The 25605-nt window shown below is 43.9% G+C and overlaps 1 protein-coding gene across 1 annotated transcript in view; it reads right to left on the bottom strand.

Moving 5' to 3' along the window:
- The window catches only part of LOC124790032 (serine-enriched protein), a 141664-nt gene that overhangs the window by 29726 nt on the left and 86333 nt on the right, over positions 1–25605 (bottom strand). The window contains exons 5-7 of the mRNA XM_047257587.1: positions 23141–23252; positions 17238–17395; positions 7381–7512 (exon numbers count right to left, since the gene is read on the bottom strand). Of these exons, the coding sequence (XP_047113543.1) occupies positions 7381–7512; positions 17238–17395; positions 23141–23252 (402 nt within the window). The remainder of the gene's footprint in view (positions 1–7380; positions 7513–17237; positions 17396–23140; positions 23253–25605) is intronic.

The raw sequence follows: 25605 nt of genomic DNA, 5'->3' as shown, positions 1-25605 counted from the left end.
AGGATATAAGATGAACATCAACAAAAGCAAAACGAGGATAATGGAATGTAGTCGAATTAAGTCGGGTGATGCTGAGGGGATTAGATTAGGAAATGAGACACTTAAAGTAGTAAAGGAGTTTTGCTATTTGGGGAGCATAATAACTGATGATGGTCGAAGTAGAGAGGATATAAAATGTAGACTTGCAATGGCAAGGAAAGCGTTTCTGAAGAAGAGAAATTTGTAACATCGAGTATAGATTTAAGTGTCAGTAAGTCATTTCTGAAAGTATTTGTATGGAGTGTAGCCATGTCTGGAAGTGAAACATGGACGATAAATAGTTTGGACAAGAAGAGAATAGAAGCTTTCGAAATGTGGTGCTACAGAAGAATGCTGAAGATTAGATGGGTAGATCACATAACTAATGAGGAAGTATTGAATAGGATTGGGGAGAAGAGAAGTTTGTGGCACAACTTGACCATGAGAAGGGATCGGTTGGTAGGACATGTTCTGCGGCATCAAGGGATCACCAATTTAGTGTTGGAGGGCAGCGTGGAGGGTAAAAATCGTAGAGGGAGACCAAGAGATGAATACACTATGCAGATTCAGAAGGATGTAGGTTGCAGTAGGTACTGGGAGATGAAGAAGCTTGCACAGGATAGAGTAGCATGGAGAGCTGCATCAAACCAGTCTCAGGAGTGAAGACCACAACAACAACAACCAAGGTAGCTTGCTGGAACGTATCTTATTTTTTGCGTAGGTGATGTTCATCGAGTTAGGCACATCTCGCTATCAATTTTGTTCTGCTTTGGTGGTTTACACTTGTAGTATAATTTTGTGATTATGTTGAGGTCAGAGTCATTTGTATAGGCCATATATTGAAATGTGGTAGGCTTTTTTCGAATGGTTAGCTTTTATAATGATAGATTATTAATCTATTAATCACTGAATGGAAGAAATACTAGTCTAAGAGCCATCGGATGACAGGAATTGGCATTTGTGACGTTGTCAGAAGTGGTATACTTTCTACAGATATCAAACGTGTGGTGATTATTATTTTTGCCAGTTGTGAGGTCTAGATAGTTAATGGTATTGTCTTGTTCAGTTTCCATAGTGTAGTTGGTTGAGTTTTTGATAGATATTTTCGATATCTGATTTGTTACCATCTGCTAACATGCTGGTGTCATCTACATACCTAAAACAATATACAATTTCGTTGAGAGTAGGCCAATCTGAGCTAAAGAATGTAGCGTCGTAAGAGTGGTGCTGTCAGACTACTGTCACACCGTATTTAACATTTTAGTTTCAATATTCTACGTCATTTATTATCTTATTAAAACAATGACAGTTATAAGACAGTTCACGCGATATGTACGTCCCATCAGTCAAGACTTAGTTGGCAATGGCGATAAATGCCGAAACATTGTGTCGTAAATGATGATTAGTTATTATAAGCAGCTATTTTGGTGCATCTACTCCAATAATCATGTCGTTATGAGATGCACATTATGCAGCTGGCCCTAAAGAAGAAGAAGAAAAGTCGCTTCTACAACCCCCAGAATCATTTAACAGTAGTTGTCTAACTGCCGCGGTGTATCATAATATGTAGACGAATCATCTCTTCTGTAATTTCGCATCGAATAAGTTTGCCCCTGCGGATTGGCAGCCCAATGAACAGATTTCAAAAGCATGTTGCTGTTGGTCCTTCTCGGCCAATTCGTGTCACCAGCTTCAATGAATTGCACGCATGTACTGACGTTTGCCATGTGACAAAAGGTGTCCATTTTGATCTCCCGCAATGTGCGTTAAGCAGTGGGAGGGATCCTCTGATCTACAAGACATACATTGCTTTGCATGAGAATACGTGTCTACATGCCACTATCTATACCGTCGAACTGTTCACAGTTTGGTTCAAATGCACGCTTTAGCTTATTTCAGCATATATCACTATAACATTCATCTACTTTTTTCTTGTTCCTTTCTTCCGCATCTGCGCAGGAAAAGTAAACATGTTTATAAACTGATTTAGCACAACCCTCATGCCTAAGCGGCGCTTTAACACGAATGACTATCTGAACGGGTCTACGGGGTGGTCAGAAACAGTTTGAAACGCTTGTCAGGGTGTTTCATATGTTATTCTGAGAAATAGTTGCAAACTTTGCACCGCTTCCTAGTGATTTAGCATCGAAGTTAGCCGATCAGGTAGTTGTGGGCTCGCAATTTGAAGTACCTTCGTACTCTAATTGCGGCGATGAACAAACATCTATGGGACTGTGGGTTACCACTTTTTTAAATGCTAATTATCAGTAATGTGCCTTTTTGGGAAGTGATAAATTACAGCTAGATAAGCAACAGCTACGCTGAAGGAGCCAAACGAAGACACGTTTAGAGACAACGACTTTGGCCGGCTGTTTGCGTTTTTGCGCATTACGTCCTGATTAGCTAACTTCAATGTTAAATAACTCTAAAACAGCGCAACTTATCGACTTTATTTCTGAACAGCTGTTTATCAGCACAACCTCCCCTGCACCACACTTACAAGCCTTTCAAACTGTTTGTGATCACCCCGTACGGCACTATGACAGTTGTCTACATACATCTCTTTTTCTGGTAATGTTGCAGAAATGGTCCGTAAAAGACCCAAAAACAATTGGCACATCTTTCTCAGCAATATGTTCATGCTTAAATTTATTTGGAGGTTTCGGATGTTTCCATTTCGGAATGTGGCGGTTACTGAGTGCTGAATTAGGGCTATTACTTCGCCACTATAAATGTTACTTCAAATTTGCTTGTCTCTTACAGACCTGAATGAAAGTGGGCACTGATGATGGGTCTAATGCACCACTTTTTTCAGATCTCAGTGTCTGGTTCAAATGCCTCTGAGCACTATGGTACTTAACTTCTAAGGTCATCAGTCCCCTAGAACTTAGAACTACTTAATCCTAACTAACCTAAGGACAGCACACACATCCATGCCCGAGGCAGAATTCGAACCTGCGACCGTACCGGTCACGCGGTTCCAGACTGTAGCGCCTAGAACCGCTCGGCCACCCAGGCCGGCTCTCAGTGTCTGCTATATATACAATGATGTTTCCAACATTATGCATTATAGACATGTGATTTAGACTGATGAGCCAAAATATTATGACCACGTGCTTACTAGATTGCTTGTCTGTCTTTGCGACAAAATACATTGCTGATTCTGCGTATTACGGATCCGACAGTTTGTTGGTAAGTTTTTGGAGGTATGAGGTATGTGGCATTAGATGTCTATGCAGTAGTCATGTAATATGCGTAAATAAGTGGCCGCTGATTTACGTACCCGGGGATAACGCCCGATAGTGACCAGATGGGTACCACAGGATTTACGTCAGACGAATTTGGTCGCCGAGACATCAACGACAGTTCAATAGAATGCTCCTCAAAGGACTGTAACACGGTTGTGGCTCCGAGACACCGACAGTTATACCGCTGAAAGATGAAATCGCCGTCAGGGAAGACATCAAGGATGAACAGATACAGATTGTGCGCAGCTGTCAGAGTGTCTTCAATCACTACCACAAGTTCCATGCAAGTACTGGAGAATGTCTCCCACAGCACGGTACTGCTCCCACGAGCCTGTGCCCGTGGCGCGCTGCACGCTTCGATGACAGCGTTTGTTGACACGACCACCCACCTAGTGCAGCAAAAATGTGTGTCACCTGAAGAGCCGACACACTTCCATTGATCGACGGTCGAATCCCGATTGCGCTGCGCCCACTGCAGTCCTAATTGACGATGTCGTTGGGCCATGACGTGAACACGTAGGGGTGATCTGCTGTGCAGCTTCCATGTACAACAATGTACGATGAACGGTGTGCTGTGAAACACTTGTGCGTGCACCGGGGTTGTGCTCGTTCAGCAGAGATGCCACAGATCACCCTCTGTCCTACTTTACAGAGCAGACAAGTCTCCGAGCACGGCGCTCTGTGAAGAGTTGCAGACATCCAATCATTTAGCGCCTAGTGCTAGCTTCGATGTCCTTTCACATCTTCCTGTAGATGCTGAGAGGTGGCATGAGCCCCCTCTCATATTTCTATCTTACTCTGAGTAATTCGATTTTCCTCTCTAATTGCATGCAGTGAAAAGTTGCCATTCCTCCACACGCAGACTTCCCATGCAGCATCTCTCATCACCCGGGTGGTCCGGTGACAGGCGGGTTATGCTGATCTTGAAAGAGTTAAGCCGACGGGTGTGAGGTAGCCGAGTGGATGCTGTCCAGATGCCGACATTGTCATAAGAGCGGGGGCAACACGCCTACAGGGGTCTGACGGAGCGGCTGGGCTAGAGATTCCGTTACTTCGCAGAAACTTAGTGAAAACACTTTCTGGCGGGCTACCAGCGAGGCGTGGGAATGACTTGTGTTCCCAGGCAGTCTTTGCGGGCAAATTCCCCCGTTTTCTGCAAAATCATAACTGTGATTGGCTTGCTCAGGGGATATCTCAGTGACGTAGCAAAATCAGCGCAGAAACTGGCGCCAAACATCTCCATTGGTGGAATAGTAGTGCATTGGCAATAGAGTGGAATTTTCCGCCGCTTTTTGAGTTGCTGATTGGAACGTTTAACCACGGCCACTGTCGTGGGGGCGGGAATGTTCTGTGTTCAGCTTGTACGGGAGCTCTTGAGGGAAACGGCTCTCGCCTTTCAGTCGGGGTAGGTTACAAGACTGAGCTCTCGCTGCTCTGGATAGCCTGCCTTCCGTTAGCTGTCTAATATACTTTCATTTAATTGTAACTGTTTGACGAAGTTGCTGAAGTTTCGACTTCAACGTAACTTTCCGAGTACAGTTGTCAATTGAGCGTTCAGCGTACAAGCGGCCTATGTTGTCCGTCTTGAGCCGTTTTGGCTAAAGTTGACTGTATCAGAGTTAGTGTGTGACTTCACTTGCTACATCAGTCACTGTACCATCAGTGATCTTCTTCTCCATCAGAGGCGCATTTGTATTGATAGGAAGTCTTTAGTCTGGAACAACCAGACTAGGATAATTTGTTTCGGGCTATACTCGTGACATTATCATCACCATGACTGCACGTCGAAGCAACCAGCCATCGCTTCCAGTACGCCAGTTCGTGTCCTTGCAGTTAAGAAGACAGCTTGGTAATGTATGTCCGCAGCACCGGCAAATCAGCGAATTTTGCTAGGTGATAATCAGAGCTCAGCAGAGCGTGCCTGTTCGTATTTTCTAACTTTGTTCTGTCTTGGGTGTTCATTGTCTGAGTTATCACTACCATAGCAGCAGTTAATGTTGGGTTGGCTGGGTGTTTCTCTTCAGATTTTAGTTGCAAGGAATTGGCTCCCCATAACCAATCGTTCATAAATGTCACAATCTAGTTTATGGACAACTTCACCTTCACAGCATTTATTTGAGTATCCAATTTGATGTATTGTAAATGTTTCATGTGTTTTGTTTATTATTTTGAGTTTAGTCATAATAAATCAAATTGTTATTTTGGACAAAACTTTCATTCCGTTGATCAGTAGAGCTACCCTTTCATTTCTCACTATGTTAATGAAACTTTCCTTTATCTAATTAATTTCTATCCAATTAAATTATTGCTGGTGCCATACGGGGGGGGGGGGGCTTAGAGCATCATTTCCATATAAAGATTCTAGAAGATTTTAGTGTTAAATACACTGCTAGCCCCGGCACCTCGCAATGCCCATGACAGTATCACATTTGTCAAAGTCGCTATCCCATCCGCAGCCCATATCTTCGTCAGACTGATATACAGGACATAAAATCTCGTCTGAAGCCTGCGATCATTTTTATGTTAATAATTGGCAACCAATGCTGTACAATCGCAATAAAGTCATGAGATATTCAATTGACCCTTTTATTAGAACATGTTACACGTTACTGAATTACACCCATCTACAGACATCACAAACTTCAACTCCTTCCCAAACAACCAGGCGTACAGCTTTGACAACACAAAGAAAGCGCCGAATAACATATGACTGCGACACAAGCAGTCTTTAAGCAGAGCTTCGGCACTTTCTTTGAGTTGTCAAGGCTGTACGCCTGGTTGGTTGGGAAGGAGTTGAAGTTTGTGATGTCTGAAGATGGGTGTAATCCCGTAAAGTGTAACATGTTCTAATAAAGGATTCAATTGAACATCTCATGACTTTATTGCGATTGTACAGTATTGCCAATTATTAACATTCGTCAGGGTGACTCCTCGTCCGTGTTTTCTCCGCTTGTATGCTTTTGTTACCGCGTGTGGTGCCTTCAACGCCGCCAGGCAGCACCAAACGTCGCGGTGTGCAGCTGTTGTAATGTTTTGGCTCGTTGCTGTATGTACATCATGGACAGCAGCGGTTCTGTAACACTCCGTTGAAATACAATCAAGGGTATTGTACTATCTAAAAATCACTCTCCTTTCCACCAACTTGAATTAATTTCTTTACTTGATAGATGTTCATGCTATGCCATAGAGAAGTTTTGTAAGCAAGTTTAAGATAGGTAATGACTTGAAACCAGCAAATTTAATTTGAATAAGTTTGGATTACGTAAATTTCAATCAGAGTGTAGCCAAGTCACTGTCATCTGGTAAATTACTATACAGAGTTACTTCAAAGAAAGCTTTTGAAAGTAATTTCCAATAAGAAAGAGGCTTTCGTGAAGTGAAATGATCCGTATAAAAATGTGTGCTTTTGTATTTAAGTATTTTAGTATTTAAGTTTGTTTATTATAGAAAATGATATTCTATATGTCCACCTTGGCCAAATTTTTTTAGCCCCCATGAAGTTATCTACTAGGCTTTTTCAAGCAGTCAAAATGAAATTCCAGTGTCTGCATCAACATCGTTTACGTGGAGTAATATTTATTTGAAGAACAAAATCAAACAGTAGGAAGAAAGTAGGCAAAATTCATACTTCTGCTTTTCCAATACTTCACTGTTTCATTGCATGGATAGGCTGGCGACCATTATTACATGTTTTAAACCACTAAATGAACTTGGAACTCAGTTGCCCTAGCTTCAGTATAATATTATTCATAGTGCGTTTCTATTTAACTGCTGCGTAAAATCTTTGGAAAAGAATTGAATAGTCTGATTTATTTATGCATTAGACACAAGACTCGATCAAATCCTGTAAAATGGGTAACAGTATTGATTAGCTTTTCCTATTAACAGCAGTATCCTCCCATAGTGTACTTTATCTATGAAATAAACAAAATTTCAGTAAGAGGGTTATTCGAGGCCTTTTCTGTAGCAGGACTTTTTGTTCTTTTGGTGTATATTAAACGTGACAACATACAGAAAGGTTTTTTCTATTATTTAGATAAAAGCGTACTAAACTACACTAGTAGAGGTAGGGTTATAGTCAGACTTCCATGTTCTGGTGTTCGGAATCACAGACCTGGAACTTGGTGAACTCATCAGCTCTCAGCTCGTCCCTGGCGAGGATGAGACGAACCACGTGCTGCGGCAGCAGCGTGAACGACCCGAGGTTCAGCACTTCGTTCCCGTGTTCGTCGACGAACTCCAGCACCTGTTGACACCACGGAAAGACGTAAGAAGTGATTCTTAGGGTAAGCTTCAATATCGTATTTCGTAAAATGGTAAAAATAGGAGTTTCAGACTTCATCCTCGGTAGACAACTGTAACCTGGATTAGCAAAAATGGTTCAAATGGCTCTGAGCACTATGGGACTTAACATCTACGGTCATCAATCCCATAGACTTAGAACTACTTAAACCTAACTAACCTAAGGACATCACACATATCCATGTCCGAGGCAGGTTTCGAACCTGCGACCGTAGCAGCAGCGCCTAGAACTGCTCGGTCACAGCAGCCGGCCCCTGGACTAGGAACTACGGATGGTAGTGCCCACAGATACAATAAACTTAAGCATGATTGCATTCTGTAAGTCACTTCTCGTTGGACGTTTACTGCGGAAAGTAACCCCCCCCCCCCCAACCCCCTCACCACCATGTATAATAATGCGTTAGATTTTAGGGAGTGGGGTGCGAAGGAGGAAGGGGCTTTGTAGTCAACTTTGCGACTGGTTGACAGCATTTCATTTGGATCTATTACAAGGTAACTCCTTGCTTTCTGCACAGTCGACACCTGCGATATTTGTAACGAACAATGAAAGTGTCGGTCTCATTTAACTTTGTATTACTATTCTTGTAACGGTCCACCAGAATATTCACAAGCTTGATTAGGCGTATTTTGTAATAACTCATCCTAAATTAAGAATTATTACTGCAGTGAGCGGCCCGAAATGACAAGAAGTTTAAAAAAATAAAAGACTCCTATTAAATGGAGATAGATTTTTTTGTATCATACATCGAAGCGCCAAAGAAACTGATACAGGCATGCATCTTCAAATACATATGTATGTACACAGGCAGAATATGGCGCTGCGGTCGACAACGTCTACATAAGACAACAAGTGTCTGGCGCAATTGTTTGATCGGTTACTGCAGCTACAATGGCAGGTCATAAAGATTTAAGTGAGTTTCAAAGTCGTGTTATAGACGGCGCACGAGCGATGGGACACAGCATCTCCGAGGTAGCGATGAAGTGGGGATTTGCCCGTACGACCAGTTCACGAGTGTACCGTGAATATCACGAATCCGGTAAAACATCAAATCTCCGACATCACTGCGGCCGGAAAAGGATCCCGTAAGAACGGGAACAACGACAACTGAAGAGATTCACTCAGCGTGACAGAAGCGCAACCCTTCCGCAAATTGCTGCAGATTTCAATGCTGAGCCATCAACAAGTGCTCAGCGTACGGACCATTCAACGGAACATCTTTGATATGGGCTTTCGGAGCCGAAGGTCCATTTGTCTACCCTCGAGGACTGCGCGACACGAAGTTTTACGCCTCGTATGGGCCCGTCAACACCGACATTAGACTGTTGGTGACAGGAAACATGTTGTCTCCTCGGACGAGTCTCGTTTCAAATTGTATCGAGAAGATGGACCTGTACGGGTATGAAGACAACCTCATGAAACCATGGAACCCGCATGTCAGCAGGGGACTCTTCAAGCTGGCGTAGGCTTTGTAATGGTGTGGGGCGCGTGCAGTTGGAGTAATATTGGACCCCTGATACCTCTAGATGCGACTCTGACTGGTGACACGTACGACAGCATCCTGTCTCATCAGCTGCATCCATTCATGTCGATTAGGCATTCCGACGTACTTGGACAATTACAGCAGGATCGTGTGACACTCCACACGTCCAGAACTGCTAGAGTGGTTACAGGAACACTCTTCTGAGTTTAAACGCTTCTGCTGGCCACAAAGCTCCCCAGACAGGAACATTACTGAGCATACCTGGGATGCCTTGCAACGTTCTGTTCAGATTAGATTTCCACCCCTTTCGCACTCTTACGGATTTACGGACAGTTCTGCTGGATTCATGATGGCAGTTCCCTCCAGCACTACTTCAGACATTAGTCGAGTCCATGCCACGTAGTGCTGCGGCTTTTCTGCGTGCTCGCGGGGGTCCTGCACAATATTAGGCAGGTGTACCAGTTTCTTTGGCTTTTCAGTGTATGTTAAGTCAGTATATTGCAACAGTGGGAGGTGCCCTGACTTGTGGTGGGGGATCTGACAAACGCCGATCGGCTCAGTTCAAAATCGTAGGTTAAGTGCGATGTGGGTGGCAGCTCGATAAAGCTACTGAGCAAGGACGTGCCTCAAGTGCGTCAACAGGTTCACTGAGTAAAAGTTCCACTTAAGTGTGGTGCCATACACGTATCTCTCTGATTAGCTGTGAAGACAGTTCGATGTATTTTATTTACCTGTTGTACTATTTCCAAACCTTTTTTTGTAACAATGAAAATATATAAATTATATGTCGACAGATGTTTACTATGTTTCCTGGTAAGAAAGTGTCATCGTAACTTGTGAGTAAGTTCGACTAGTTGGCAATATATCATTATGAAATTTAGTTGCCGCTCTGACGGAGAGCAACAGAAGTTTCTCCTCTCATTTCTAGATTGTAAAGCCTATAGGTGGTTTTGTTATTAATAGTTAATTTATTTTTACGTTATTCGACAGTTAACAATTAACTTGAAACAGGCCGTTAATTGAATTGTAGTCTAACAATCTATGGGACAATGCGGAAACAAAATGAAAGTATTATGGTCATAAAGGAGTTCATATATAAATAAAGATATATCACAAATCATGAAGAAAATCCACATAAACATACGAAGCCAATATTGTACCAGGTATTCCATTTAATATTTGTCTTCTGTGCATGTTTCACAGCTACAAATGAAGTTTCTCCCTCATTTCAATATTGATGTTTTTCGAGCCAAATATTTTTATTTTATTTACTAACACTAATTTTGATTCTCTGATTATTTCTTTTATTTCCTTTGTACTTTTTATGTACACAGCTATTTTTCTACCTGAACATTTTCATGATGCTAGTTTTATCGTATTTACCCTAGGTTTGATAACTATTTATTTTGATTCTTCGGTCTGGAGTATTTCTGTATTCCTTCCTATTTCTGAACACTTCCTAGTTTTTGCCACTATCTTCTAAGATTTTTCGGATTTCTACTCGACTGGATATAAAGCAGCTATGTCTTTGACAAGTCCAAGCATCCATATTATTTATTTTTGTGACTGTAAGATTGTATTTGCATTTATTTACTGAACGTTCTGTTTACATATTCAGTATGGGTTGGAGCATACTACGTTGTTGTCTAACTTCATTAAGAATTTAGCGTCTTTTTTTGTATTGTTTACTTTTCTATCGCAGTTCTTTCGTCATTCCTGTCTATATCGTCTGATTATTTCAACGTATTTTCATTATTTTTCTAGTTGACGTTGACGAATGCTTTCCAAATGTTTGAGAGAGCTTAGTCATAATAGCTGTGTCTCGAAGAAGAAATGACAACAACATCGTTAGACACGGAGCCCAATATCGGATTAGCAAGCGATAGGATATCGGCCGTGCTTTTTTAAAAGAACTATCCCACCATGTACATTAAGCGATTTAGCGAAATCACGGAAAACGTATGTCTGGATGGCAAGACGTGGATCTGAACTGTCGTCCTCTCGAATGCAAGTCCGTTGTGCTTTCCACTGCGCCATCTCGACTGATTTGAATTTTGAGATGGGTGAAGCTGTATAAATGGCGTATTATGATTAACAGCGAAAGAAGAACTCATATGATAATGGAAACGAAAACGTTCCAGTAATCATGGCCCACGATCGAGCCATTTGCGAGATAATTACGAATGTGTGATTACGAGCCACTAATGACTTCAGTATGAAATATCACTGTAGTTAGTGCAAATTAATTTGAAATAATAACTTTTAGAGTCCCGTCTAAAAAGGCTCAAAGTTTACCCACAATTCATGGCTCGCGAATGTAGCAGAAGCAGGATGGGGCATCGAACTACCTCAGACGACATCTAACGTGCCAATGGTTCAAGGTAGAGAGGCCAAAAAGAGCTTGTACTTAGACCTTCTAGATCACGTAACCGCAATCCTCGATGTTTTCTCCGGTCTGGGATCGTCGCAAAAGTGATGTGTACAGCTCTCGCGTCGATAAGGTTGAAGAACAAGAGCAAAGAGTCGTATAGTCTTACCAAGATTTACGGGACGATCTGGGACCATTTGAAAGGATACATAATTCACAGCAAAGACGAGTGCAGTAGAGCCTAAAAATGTGAGGACGAAAACATCTCCTTAAACACGTTCGAATGTACAGTAGATGTTAACGTATAATATGCTGAAGTGTTACTGTATTTCTTGTTAAGTCAGGCCTTCGATGAAATTCGCGCCCGGTCAGATCGGTACTTAATGGAAAACCTTACATTTAAAATACATTTTTACTGACTACAACAGCGCTTAAAATTTTTTCAATAAAACAGCCTTGATCGCATGTGTGTTGTATATATTTGGTTTCGTGAACCTTTTCGGTCTTTCATAAGACCACCATTAGACCATTCTTTTACTCCTTGGTGTGGAAGGCTGGAGTGTTCCACAGGCCCCCAGAGCGGCCTGTTCCACGTCACCGGAGCAAAAAAGTGGTCTAATGATGGCCGTCTAAAAGACCCAAACCGGTCACCAAATGAAATACATACAACCAACGTACATGCGATCAAGACTGTTTCATTGAAATAATTTTAATACAACTTTACCGATCGCTGTTTTTCCTAAGGTTGATGTTCCAAAAAATTCTTAGGAAACTATTTCATAGTGAAGTCTGTGGCGGTCGCTGTTATCTCGGAAACGGCTCATCTGCGGACAACTTTTACTGGAATAATTTTGCTTCTATCAGCGTATACGCCCGCCCGTCTCAGTTTTGCTGCTAATTATTCCCTGTGTAACTGCAGCTCCTGCACAATACGTTGCTGTGTCGATTGTCATGGCACCGAATTGGATGCAGTGACGAATTTTGCAAGCGATTTCCTTGTCATTATTTCGCCTCACACATTAGAATAAAGTGTTAAGAATTCAGCTGTGTAAATCATCATATACTTACAATTTACGGAAGAGTACACTTAAATAACGAGTCATCGTTTAACAACTTCTGAGACAACCATTTCATTCCTCGTACGAGAGTATATCAGCACAAGATGTAATTCACTTTCGGATACTTTATAAAGTAGCCTGAAATTGCTGCATCTGGTCATTAATGTAAAACATCGGTCACTTTACATTCCCGAACGCCCTGCTTTGTCGTGAGCCCCATGCAACACAGTGTGGGAGCGAAGTATTGACTGAATGAATGGATGAGTGAATGAATCACTGTACTTCTCCATTAAAGCCATAATCTCTACTATACAACAATAAACTGGTAGCCAAGATCGCAGGAATTCTTTTTATTTCATGATTACCGCTTTCGGCGAAACTAAAGTCGCCATCATCGGATCTTAGGAAACCGGTAATCATGGAATATAAAGAATTCCTGCGATCTTGGCTACCAGTTTATTGTTGTGCAGCCATCTAGATCACTCCCACATGAGCACAATGTGCTCCCCCCTACAAAATCTCTACTATGTTCTTGTCATTGTAACGACCTCTAACATGGAGGCATTAGAAATGTTGTACAGTTTGCCCAGACTGTCACTTCTCTGAATTTACCCAAATGGGTTTCACAAGTACGACGTCAGCCTTTTTTCAAGTAATCCTGTGTAAGTTCCTCGAGAGCACCACATCTGTCATCCGTTCATACAATTTATAGTGTTCCATTACGAACCCAACAGCATACCTCCGAATTCCATCTGCCATCAAATCTCTTGATTTTGGTTTTAGAAGTAGTCAAATCAGGATCTTGCATGATGTTTCCCTAGCAGGTGCACTGCAGTTTTCCAGGATACATCAACAAATTAAAGTCCTCCATTCGTCTTCCCTATTAATAATCCATATATATTATAAAATTGGAAGTACATATGTTCGACATATCCTCGTAACTTTTATCGCTGACAACAGCCACAAAACTGTAAAAGCATAAAGAATGGTCGCTTACCAAATTTTCGATATTCAAGAGTGAAACTGCAGCATCAGACTTAACATTTATTTTATCTTCTGTTCTAATTCTATACACAACACATTTTGTAGATACGTTCTACGTAAACCACTAAATGAGACACACAGATCATGACACAAGGCGTCATAAACACTGAGGTGCGACAAAAATGTTGCATCACAGATTAAGTTTAATTTATTACTTCTTTACTACTAACCCTATTCGACACATACGACTGAAGGTACTTGAAAAATTATATCATTGTACGACATGTAGATAGACACGCAGATGGAGAATGAGAGGGGAAGTAGGATATGCACAAACAGAAGGACAAGACGAACAGAGGGAGGTGGAGGAGTATAAAGGAGATGAGTATTTATAGAGGAGGGGAGGAGATGGACAAAGGTAAACAGGAGAAGGAGATGGCAGAGAGAGGGTGAGGAGGAGATGAACATTCTTAGAGGTGACAGAAGGACACAAATGAGGGAGGACGAGAGGGACAGAGAGAAAGGATGGAGGAGACCCGCAGAGAGGGGTGTGTGGCAGACAGGCAGAAAAGTAGAGAGAGGAGGAAGAGGATATGGGCAGAGAGGGGGAGTAGGAGAGAGCGCAGTGGAGGAGGTGCACAGATAGAAGGGAAGGAGCACATGGTCAGAAAGAGGGGAATAGGAGACAGATAGATAGAGAGGAAGGAGGATGTGAGCAGAGAGTGAGGAAGGAGGAGATATGCAGAGAGTTGGAAGAGCTGGAGGCTGACAGAGAGATGGTGGAGGAGGAGATGTACAGCGAGGGTGATGAACAGGTAAGGGTGAGAAGATGGAGAGAAACAGTGGGGAAGTGTACGCAGTCAGAGAGAGGGGAAAGGTGGAGATGGGCAGACAAAGAGGGGAAGAGGAGATGAAAACAGAGAGGAGGGAAATGAATTGGACACAGATAGGAGGGTAGGAAATGGGCAGAGAGAGATGGGAGGAGGTGATGGACAGAGTGAGGGTGAAGGAGATGGGCAGAGAAAGAGGTGAAGGATGAGATGAACAGTGAGTTGGGCGACTTGGGGAGAAGTCCCCATCTTCTTATGATGGAGAGGTTCTGGCACCATAGTGTGGAGAGCCATTGGGCTATGGCTGGTATGATTGAGGGAACTCAGACAGCACAACAGTGGGTCACAGACATCCCGTGTCCTCATGTGTTACATACGACTGTATCATGGTGCCAGTTTTGAAGAGGACGTTGCTCGTTGACACATTCCCCGTGTCTCTATGAATTGTCTTCGTGATGTTGAGATACCCCCGTGGCCAGAAAGTCCCCATCAGAACATGTGTGGGACCAGCTCGGATGTCAATTCCATCCCAGTGCCAGCGTCCAGTATATCAAGGATAGTTAGAGCACTAGCTTGCCTCAGGAGAAGATACAAGAGCTTTATGACGTCCTTCCCAACCGAATCAGAGTCTGCCTTCAGGCCAGAGTGGTAGCAACGTTATACTTATAAGTGGGCTCCTTCTGCCTAGTTCTACATCTGCATCCATACTCCGAAAGCCACCTGACGGTGTGTGGCGGAGGCTACTTTGAGTACGTCTATCGGTTCTCCCCTCTATTCCAGTCTCGTATTGTTCGTGGAAAGAAAGATTGTCGGTATGCCTCTGTGTGGGCTCTAATCTCTCTGATTTTATCCTCATGGTCTCTTCTTGAGATATACGCAGGAGGGAGCAATATACTGCTTGACTCCTAGGAGAAGGTATGTTCTGGAAACTTCAACAAAAGCCCGTACCGAACTACTGAGCGTCTCTCTTGCAAAGTCTTCCACTGGAGTTTGTCTATCATCTCCGTAGCGCTTTCGCGATTACTAAATGATCCTGTAACGAAGCGCGCTGCTCTCCGTTGGATCTTCTCTATCTCTTCCATCAACCCTCTCTGGTACGGATCCCACACCAGTAAGCAGTATTAAAGTAGTGGGAGAACGAGTGTACTGTAACCTACTTCGTTTTCGGACTGCATTTCCTTAGGATTCTTCCAATCAATCTCAGTCTGGCATCCGTTTTACCAACGATCAACTTTGTATGATCATTCCATTTTAAGTCACTCCTAATGCTTACTCCCAGATAATTTATGAAATTAACTGCTTCCAGTTGCTGACCTGCTATATTGTAGCTAAATGATAAAGGATTTTTCTTTCTATGTATTCGCAGCACATTACAATTGTCTACATTGAGATTCAATTGCCATTCCCTGCACCATGCGTCAATTCGTTGCAGATCCTACTGCATTTCAGTACAGTTTTCCATTGTTCCAACCTCTCGATATCCGTAAAAAGCCTCAATGAACTTCCGATGTTATCCACAAGGTCATTTATGTATATTGTGAATAGCTACGGTCCTACGACACTCCCCTGCGGCACACCTGAAATCACTCTTACTTCTGAAGACTTCTCGCCATTGGGAATGACATTCTGCGTTCTGTTATCTAGGAACTCTTCAATCCAATCACACAATTGGTCTGATAGTCCATATGCTCTTAGTCTGTTCATTATACGACTGTGGGGAACTGTATCGAACGCCTTGCGGAAGTCAAGAAACACGGCATCTACCTGGGAACCCGTGTCTACGGCCCTCTGAGTCTCGTGCAAAAATAGCGCGAGTTGGGTTTCACACGATCGTCTTTTTCGAAACCCATGCTGATTCCTACAGAGTATATTTCTAGTCTCCAGGAAAGTAATTATACTCGAAGATAATACGTGTTCCAAAATTCTACAACTGATCGACGTTAGAGATATAGGTCTATAGTTCTGTACATCCGTCCGACGTCCCTTCCTAAAAACGGGGGTGACCTGTACCCTTTTCCAATCCTTTGGAACGCTACACTCTTCTACAGACCTATGGTACACCGCTGCAAGAAGGGGGGCAAGTTCCTTCGCGTACTCTGTGTAAAATCGAACTGGTATCCCATCAGGTCCAGCGGCCTTTCCTCTTTTGAGCGATTTTAATTGTTTCTCTATCCCTCTGTCGTCTATATCGATATCTACCATTTTGTCATCTGTGCGACAATCTAGAGAAGGAACTACAGTGCAGTCTTCCTCTGTGAAACATCTTTGGAAAAAGACATTTAGTATTTCGGCCTTTAGTCTGTCATCCTCTGTTTCAGTACCATTTTGGTCACAGAGAGTCTGGACATTTTGTTTTGATCCACCTACCGCTTTGACATAAGACCAAAATTTCTCTGTAAATTTGATTTGATTTTGTAATTACTGAAATAACATCACATACCCTCTCAGCTGGTGAAGTTTCACATCGCCTCCTACTCCCATTCTCGGAAGGTGCTTCACTTTTTTTGTCAGTGTGTGTATATCCCATAACTCTTCTTGGAACAAAAGATATTTGGATTTTAACAATAAACTTCTTTAGGACATACCTATCTTATAGCTTACGCCAAATGAACTGAATGTTAGTCTTACACATAGTGTACGAATCTGTGATCAATCAAGTTCTTCTCCGTAGTAGCTTCCTAGTCACTCTAACAATCCTACCTGGTTAGGGGTCCAGACGTAACTGCTACAACTAAGAATCAATAAATTGATTTTTTTTCTTTTGGAAGCTACCTCCATCACGAGTATTATTCCAATGAATCACGACGTGGCACCTGCTTTTCATGCAGCCACTGTACGTGGTCAGTCCACTGTCCCTTGTCCTGGATGCACAGTGCTGGACACACTGCACAGCTGGTGCTGTTACCGACCCGTGAGACACAGCCGCAGTGACAGCACGGCCGCCGTACCTTCTGGACGAGCGACTTGGTGCACTTGTACTGGATGTAGCGCTCCGCGGAGGCCAGCAGCGCGCACACGGTGTCCACGTTGATGCAGCACTGGACGAAGCCCGCGCATGCGCGCCGCAGCTCGTCCAGCCCGTAGTAGTCGGCCGCGTTCATCACCCCTGGAACAGAGTGCCGCTTCACTCAGACGCTGGAAGGAACCAAGATTAGGTTTAAGGTCCCGTCGACATCGAGGTCATTAGAGGCGGAGCACACACTCGAGTTGTGTCAAGGATCGAAAAGGAAATCGTCGTGCCCCTTCAAAGAAACCATCCCGGCATTTGCGTGGAGCGATTAAGGGAAATTACGGAAAACATGAATCTGGATGGTCGGACGCCTGTTTGAACCGTCGTCCTCGCGACTGAGAGTCCAGTGTTCTAACCTCTGTGCCACCTGGCTCGGTCTCATACGCTGATAATCATATCGTCACACATCCAGCACCGAGCGAGGTGGCGCAGTGGTTAGACACTGGACTCGCATTCGGGAGGACGACGGTTCAATCCCGCGTCCGGCCATCCTGATTTAGGTTTTCCGTGATTTCCCTAAATCACTCCAGGAAAATGCCGGGATGGTTCCTCTGAAAGGGCACGACCGATTTCCTTCCCCATCCTTCCCTAATCCGATGAGACCGATGACCACGCTGTCTGGTCTCCTTCCCCAAACCAACCAACCAACCAACACATCCAGCAAATCCAGGGACAGTTACTTGTTGTTCTCGGTGTTTGGCCACAGACTGTATTAACGTTCGGGAAAGCTTTTTATAACCAAAAAAATACGGAACGTCCCAAAATACAATGCAGGGACGTATGGGTGCATCACAGCTTTTGGCAGGCATCCGACAGAAACAGGACGACTACCTGAAGAGACCTGAGTTCGACTTCTTCATGTGTACAGAGAATCAAGAGAATTAGTGATGAACCGCGCAGGATTAGCCGAGCGGTCTAAGGCGCTCGGTCATGGACTGTGTGGCTGGTCCCCGCGGAGGTTCGAGTCCTTCCTCGGGCATGGGTGTGTGTGTTTGTCCTTAGGATAATTTAGTGTGTAAGCTCAGGGACTGATGGCCTTAGCAGTTGAGTCTCATAAGATTTGATACACATTTGAACATTACTTGAATTAGTGATGAAATTGAAATGAATCGAAAAGTTCTTCTCCGTAATTCAGGCTAACCCTAACTTACAGACCTCTTGTTATGTACGCCTATCTGTATGTTGAAAATGCTTCAAATGGCTGGGATTTAACTGCTGAGGTCATCAGTCAACTAGAACTTAGAACTACTTAAACCTAACTAACCTAAGGACATCACAAACATCCATGCCCGAGGCATGATTCGAACCTGCGACCGTAACGATCGCGCGGTTCCAAACTGTAGCGCCTAGAACCGCCCGGCCACCCTGGCCGGCTTATCTGTAGCTCACAAATAACAAGTTGAAACTGACTTCAGGAAAATAATCACACTACAAAGATTTCAGAGAACTCACTCATCTAAACAAAGTACTTTTTCGTAAAACGAACGAAAAGTTTCGATAGTGGGCCGAGCGAAAGAGTCTCATAGAAAAGAGAATTGAGAATTCATTAGATGACGATCAGTTTGGCTTACGGAAAGGCGAGGGCACTTGAGGGGCAGTTGTGACGTTGCGATTGACAATGGAAACAAGACTTAAGAAAAATCGAGATATTTTCATAGGATTTGTCGATCTGGAATAAACGTTCAGCATTCTGTAATGGTGTAACATGTTCGAAAATTTTAGAAAAATAGGAGTAAATTTTAGGAAAAGGCTGATAATAGATAATATGTACCAGAACTAAGAGGGAACAATAAAAGGGATATACAGGGTTATTACAAATGATTGTAGCGATTTCACGGCTCTACAATAACTTTATTATTTGAGATATTTTCACAATGCTTTGCACACACATACAAAAACTCAAAAAGTTTTTTTAGGCACTCACAAATGTTCGATATGTGCCCCTTTAGTGATTCGGAAGAGATCAATCCGATAATCAAGTTACTCCCACACTCGGCGCAGCATGTCCCCATCAATGAGTTCGAAAGCATCGTTGATGCGAGCTCGCAGTTCTGGCACGTTTCTTGGTAGAGGAGGTTTAAACACTGAATCTTTCACATAACCCCACAGAAAGAAATCGCATGGGGTTAAGTCGGGAGAGCGTGGAGGCCATGACATGAATTGCTGATCGTGATCTCCACCACGACCGATCCATCGGTTTTCCAATCTTCTGTTTAAGAAATGCCGAACATCATGATGGAAGTGTGATGGAGCACCATCCTGTTGAAAGATGAAGTCGGCGCTGTCGGTCTCCAGTTGTGGCATGAACCAATTTTCCAGCATGTCCAGATACACGTGTCCTGTAACGTTTTTTTCGCAGAAGAAAAAGGGACCGTAAACTTTAAACCGTGAGATTGCACAAAACACGTTAACTTTTGGTGAATTGCGAATTTGCTGCACGAATGTGTGAGGATTCTCTACCGCCCAGATTCGCACATTGTGTCTGTTCACTTCACCATTAAGAAAAAATGTTGCTTCATCACTGAAAACAAGTTTCGCACTGAACGCATCCTCTTCCATGAGCTGTTGCAACCGCGCCGAAAATTCAAAGCGTTTGACTTTGTCATAGGGTGTCAGAGCTTGTAGCAATTGTAAACGGTAAGGCTTCTGCTTTAGCCTTTTCCGTAAGATTTTCCAAACCGTCGGCTGTGGTACGTTTAGCTCCCTGCTTGCTTTATTCGTCGACTTCCGCGGGCTACGCGTGAAACTTGCCCGCATGCGTTCAACCGATTCTTGGCTCACTGCAGGCCGACCCGTTTATTTCCCCTTACAGAGGCATCCAGAAGCTTTAAACTGCGCATACCATCGCCGAGTTAGTAGTTGGTGGATCTTTGTTGAACTTCGTCCTGAAGTGTCGTTGCAATGTTATGACTGACTGATGTGAGTGCATTTCAAGCACGACATACGCTTTCTCGGCTCCTATCGCCATTTTGTCTCACTGCGCTCTCGAGCGCTCTGGCGGCAGAAACGTGAGGTGCGGCTTCAGCCGAACAAAACTTTGAGTTTTTCTACGTATCTGTAGTGTGTCGTGACCATATGTCAATGAATGAAGCTACAGTGAATTTATGAAATCGCTTCAATCATTTGTAATAGCCCTGTACAACAGGGTAGAGAGCTACTATTTCCCCTTTACTGTTCCATAAATGCATGGAAGAAGGAGAAAGGGACGGACGCGAGTCGAGACCTACAAGTAAATGCAGTCCACATACGAATAAATCTGTCTCGCTTTGAGAACTGTGGCGTGGTGGTGTTGTGAGTTCGACAATGGCCGCCAAGTCTTGCGTGACAATGAGAGGTCGGGGAAGCCGCGTTCGTCGCTGACTGACGACAACATTGCCCGAGTGGATGCACTGGTAAAAGAGATCGACGTGCGAGCAAGACGTCTGAGGTCTTCCATCAACGGAAGGCGCCGAGGGTTTCTCGATGTGGACAACATGATTGTGCTCCGCGACAATGCTAGACCACATGTGGCAAACAGAACCGCCGAAATACTCTGGGAATTTCACTGGTGTTTTCCAGACCTCCCCCCCCCCCCCCCCAAAGTGATTTCCATATTTTCTATCTGCTGAACAAGATTTTGGCAGGACAGCGTTTCACAAGTAACGATGGAGCCAATACAGCAGTTAGACAGTGGTACCATAGCCAGCCAGTCGAATTCTATCTCAGGGGCATCTCAAATTTACTGCTACAGTGGAACAAATATGTGAACCCGTGTGGAGACTGTGGAAAAATAATATATGTACAGTAGGATGTATATTTGTCACCCGCCAGGTTAGCTGAGAGCGCTAATGCGTTGCTTCCTGGACTCGGGTAGGCGCGAAGGTCCCAGATCGAATCCGCCCGGCAGATTACCGACGGCGGCCGGTGTGTCGGCCAGCCTTGATGTGGTTTTTAGGCGGTTTTCCACATCCCACTAGGCGAACACCGGGCGGGTCACCACGTTCTGCCTCAGTTACAGGATTCGCAGACATCTGAACATGTTCGCACTATTCCATGGATTACACTGGGCGCAGACAACTGGGGTACACTGATTCCACCCTGGGGGGGTACGGGGTGTGCGACAGGAAGGGCATCCAGCCACCCCTTATAACTAACCTTGCCAAATCCGTTCCTAACCGTACCGACCCTGCGAAACCGCGGGACAAGGCATCAGCAAAAGAAAAGAAGAAAGAAAGGGTGTATATTTGTCATTACATGTATGTACCTCACTTTTCGTTTCCTGACGTTTCATCCAGAGCTGTGCTGGACATCTTCAGAGGTACTCCTGGTGAAGCTGAGTCTTGCCGACGTGGTCAGTCGGCAAGAATCAGCGTCGCCAGGAGCACCTCTGAAGATGTCCAGCTCAACTCTGCCCGAAACGTGAGGAACTAGAAAGGTCCTTCGACCACGGCCGTACAACCCGGAAGACAGAACAGCAACTACACTACTGGCCATTAAAATTGCTACACCAAGAAGAAATGCATATCATAAACGGGTATTCATTGGACAAATATATTATACTAGAACTGACACTGGCGTATTGTGACGAGGCAGTTCCTCGGCCACCATAGACCTGACGTTTTCAATTGGTGATAGATGTGGAGAATGTGTTGGTCAGGGCAGCAGTCGAACATTTTCTGTATCCAGAAAGTCCCATACAGGACCTGGAACATGTGGTGGTGCATTATCCTGCTGAAATGTAGGGTTTCGCAGTATCGAATGAAGGGTAGAGCCACGGGTCGTAACACATCTGAAATGTAACGTCCACTGTTCAAAGTGCCGTCAACGCGAACAAGAGGTGACCGAGACGTGTAACGAATGGCACCCCATACCACCGGGTGATACGCCAGTATGGCGATGACGAATACACGCTTCCAATGTGCGTTCACCGCGATGTCGCCAAACACTCATGCGACCATCATGATGCTGTAGACAGAACCTGGATTCATTCGAAAAAATGACGTTTTGCCGTTCGTGCACCGAGGTTCGTCATTGAGTACACCATCGCAGGCGCTCCGGTCTGTGATGCAGCGTCAAGGGTTACCGCAACCATGGTCTCCGAGCTGATAGTCCATGCTGCTGCAAACGTCGTCGAACTGCCCGTGCAGATGATTGTTGTCTTTGCAAACGTCCCCATCATGCTGACTCAAGGATCGAGACGTGGCTGCACGATCCGTTACAGCCATGCGGATAAGATGCCTGTCATCTCGACTGCTAGTGATACGGGGCCGTTGGGATCCAGCACGTCGTTCCGTATTACCCTCCTGTACCCACCGATTCCATATTCTGCTAACAGTCATTGGATCTCGACCAACGCGAGCAGCAGTGTCGCGATACGATAAACCTCAATCGCGATAGGCTACAATCCGACCTTTCTCAAAGTCGGAAACGTGATGGTACGCATTTCTCCTCCTTACACGAGGCATCACAACAACGTTTCACCAGGCAACGCCGGCCTACTGCTGTTTGTGTATGAGAAATCGGTTGGAAACTTTCTTGATGTCAGCACGTTGTAGGTGTCGTCACCGGCGCCAACCTTGTGTGAATGCTCTGAAAAGCTAATCATTTGCATATCACGGCATCTTCTCCCTGTCGATTAAATTTCGCGTCTGTAGCACATCATCTTCGTGGTGTAACAATTTTAATGGCCAGTAGTGTGTGACGTCCAGTTGTCAAAGCCTTCCTGTACGGTTACTCGACAGCCTTGTAACACTTTTACACCACCTAACGTGACCAGTGTCCTCTTCTGAGAGGGTGACTAGCACATAGTCCGGTGAGCTTGCTGTCTAACCACGATGCGAGATGTCGTGTGTCGCTACTCACCGAGCAAGGTCCTTGGCTGCAGCGTGACGCAGCCGGTGTGGATGTACTCGATGAGCTGGCGGAAGACGTCCGGCTCGAACTCCTCGATGATGAGGGTGTGGTGCTGGTTGCCCTGCACCACCAGACACAGCATTCAGTGAGGCCCTACTGCCTGCGTGCGGGGGACTCCAAGGGCCTCCGACGCCGCCGGCTGGACCTTCAAGCTCACGGGTAAATGCCCTCCGCCACCTGCAATCCTCCTCATACACGCTTCAGTTTTGACACAGGTTCGCGCCTTTCTCAACAGATCCGTATCGCACGAGACCCTGTTGGCCCACGTTCCTTCGACGTAGTAATCTTATCCTTTCCGATTAGTACAAAAAAGAAATTACTGAAAGTCTTTAGAGTAGATAACCCCTTCTTGATTTAATCTTCAGATAATGCCCAGGTTCAACGAGTGGGTTTAGCGAACGAAAATTAAATGGAGTTTCTTTCCAGCAGGCGGAGGGATGGTAGTGATGGAGTCCCCTGCCACGTTTCTCTTCTACATGTAGTTCTGAATAGTATGACAAAGCCATATTGGTTCAAAACCATCATCTAAGTAACAGTGCTTCTTTTCGTAAGCGCTATTCACGTAATCTGCTATATTTCAGTTTCGGATATGAAATAACAACGTATTAGCACTAAGTTTTGCCAGAACTATTCCAGGAGCGAGTTGCTACGTGGTGCGATGCACAAAACAAACACAATCGTGCTAGTCGCAGGAAACTGCTTTACCACCACAACGGCAAAGTAAAGCAGCCGAGAAACGTCATTAAAATATTTGTTAGTTTTCTTGACACGATGCGGGTAGTTCACCATGAATATGTACAAAGTAAACCATCGTGCTAAGCAGATTGCGCAATAAAAAAGGATCAGCAGAGGGAAACGAGAAAATAAGTTGTTTTGTCCCGACAACACTCCCAATAACACAAAGTTGAGTGTCAGAGGTTTTTTTCCCAGAAACAAAATACGTCGTGACACAGGAACAGTTTGCAACCCCGTAACCACGTTACCTGAACCATTATGTTGTCTGAGAAAGGCCGCAAATATATGATGTACAGGACATCAAATCCCGTCTGAGGCCTGCGATCATCTCTATGTTAATAATTGGCAACCAATTCTGTACAATCGCAATATACAGTTGTGTCAGAATGCGATTGCGACTGTACAGTATTGGTTGCCAATTAATGGCCGCAACTGTGACTCAAACTTTCATTGTCACTGATGGGATGAGGGTTAAGAAAGCCATAAAATCGACTGATTGTTGATGAGTCGACATCTGTGTGAAAACGTCAGTTTCAGTTGAGAGTTTAGAAGAGGTACCTAGCCGGGACCTCACTCCTCCGCCTGCAGGAAAGGAATTCTGTTTAGTTGCGGAGTTTGCCCCTTGTATTAAAATCACGCCTTAAATGTGATGGCTCGATTTGGAGAATGCGCATACTTTCCTATCTTCTGCGCAATATGGTCTCATCTCCTTGCGTTATTTTGAAGTGAAACTAATACAGGATAAATAAACCAAGAGAATCAAATAATATTGCATGTGTTAGTCGTGCAGTTTTACGTACAAAAATATTAATCTGTGAGAAGAGTGAGAACGAATGCAGAATAAAACTGTGGATCAGAAAGACATAATTACAATTGATTCTGATTTTATTCCAGTTTAGGAAGTTTACGCTATTTGTCACCACTATATGTTTCATCTAATATTTAATATTATGTTTTAAAATCATATTATGGATATTATTTAATCAGTTGAGTAAATAGTTGACCTAAGAACTGTCTCTAATTACTGTATAATCTGTGCTTTTCCGTAAAACGTCAAGAGATTTAAAAGAATGGGTCACTGAATGTCATCTTCCAAGCTTTGATGTAAGCCTAACGATTCTTTTGATGCGTTTACATGTGGGAATCATGTATCGTTCCAAACGTTAATTTAGCTGTTAACTAGTTATGTTATTCACAAACAGAAAATCGTAGAGCAGCTGACTTCTTCTTCTTCTCCTTCTCCTTTTCAAGTATTGGGTAAAATTATCTGCTCCGGCACCCATTTTTGCTGACGTTTTCCTCTAACTCGTCTCCGTTGTCACAATCGTTACCCTTTAAGGGGAGTCTGACATTCTCCATTCATTCTGTATGTTCATTCCAGTTTCTTCTACAATCTAGAATTTTATCATTTAGATATTCTTTTAGTTTTCTCTAATATCTTGATTCCATCGTCTGTCTTCTATTGTTTAATCTTTAACTCTTCTCAGGAATTTCGTTTCTTATGCCTGAATGCGGCTTACTTGCTTTGTGGTAAACATCCAGGCCTGGCTTCCACAGAGCAGTGTGGGAACTGAATTTAGTTTGAGTACCTTTCTTAGTTTTGTTTTTAAGGTTTCTATTAGCTGTACCGCACACCTGCCTCACACAAACTAAGCTTAATTTGTATGTCTATGCATTAG

Source organism: Schistocerca piceifrons, chromosome 3, assembly GCF_021461385.2.
Source record: "Schistocerca piceifrons isolate TAMUIC-IGC-003096 chromosome 3, iqSchPice1.1, whole genome shotgun sequence".
NCBI lineage: Eukaryota > Metazoa > Arthropoda > Insecta > Orthoptera > Acrididae > Schistocerca > Schistocerca piceifrons.
Note: the sequence above shows the minus strand (reverse complement) of the source record. Positions and strands in the feature narration are given on the sequence as shown.